Here is a 948-nt window from a genome sequence, read left to right as displayed (position 1 = left end):
AGATGAGTAGCCTATAGGCCCATGTCCATAGTCCAGGGCAACGGAGGGGGTTACCCTGGGGCCGTGTTACCCCTCCTGCTGGGTAGGAACTTACAAGGGGGTTACCAATGGGCTACGGGGGGTTGAAGGTGGGTAACCGATGGGTCACCCATGGGTTACCGACCCAATCAGTGCCTTAGGGCTGCTGCTGCCATGCTGGGCGCCACTGCTGCCGCCACGCTGGGTGCCACTGCTGCCGCCACGCTGGCCGCCACTGCTGCCGCCCCGCTGGCTGCTGCGGCTGCTGCCGCCGCTGCGCCTGGGCTTCAGGCTTTCGTAGGTCGCGGTCAGCACCTTGCTGATGCGACCACTGCTATGAAATGCAGCCATCTCTGGCGGGTAGGCATCCAGGAACTTCTGCTGATCCAGGATGGGGGCGTGACAGAGGATGTGTCTCCTGCCCCAGGCCCCGGTCGTGTTGGTGCTGCTGCAGCGGCGGCTATTGCGGCAGCGGTGGGGGCGGCTCCAGTACCTCCGAAGGCTGCTGCAGCTCTAGCTGCAGCTGCTTGTGTTGCTGCCCATTATGCTGCTGCTGATGATGAGTATGAGGCAGAGGCAGCGGCGACGGCGGCGACGGAGGCACGTGCAACGTTAGCGGCTGGTCTTGCCGCTGCAGTACTGCATCCGCAAGCTGCCATTCCAGCACCTGCTCCGCTGCCTGGCACCCCGCGACCCCCGCTCCCTGCAGCAGTTCGCCCGCTGCCTGAGTGTGCTCCTCCGCGCGCTGCTGCTACCTTTTCATGCAGAAGCACATACAAATATACGCAAATAACTAAAACAAAAACGCACGTTAAACAACTTGCCAATGTGGCCTCATGGGAGGTGACGGGACTTTGGGAAATAGCTACACGACAAAACACGTCAACAGCCGAGACAACGGCACGCAACGAGACAGACAGATAGATAAAC

General features: G+C 61.3%; 1 protein-coding gene across 1 annotated transcript; it reads left to right on the top strand.

Moving 5' to 3' along the window:
- Positions 1-150: 150 nt before the first annotated feature.
- VOLCADRAFT_100544 (uncharacterized protein) lies at positions 151-746 on the top strand (the record flags this gene model as incomplete). The annotated part of the gene is made up of 3 exons (XM_002959099.1): positions 151-325; positions 473-629; positions 728-746. 3 exons carry the CDS (start codon positions 151-153, stop codon positions 744-746), a joined length of 351 nt encoding a protein of 116 aa, XP_002959145.1.
- Positions 747-948: the final 202 nt, after the last annotated feature.

The sequence above is a fragment of the Volvox carteri genome, assembly GCF_000143455.1.
Source record: "Volvox carteri f. nagariensis unplaced genomic scaffold VOLCAscaffold_125, whole genome shotgun sequence".
NCBI lineage: Eukaryota > Viridiplantae > Chlorophyta > Chlorophyceae > Chlamydomonadales > Volvocaceae > Volvox > Volvox carteri.
Note: the sequence above shows the minus strand (reverse complement) of the source record. Positions and strands in the feature narration are given on the sequence as shown.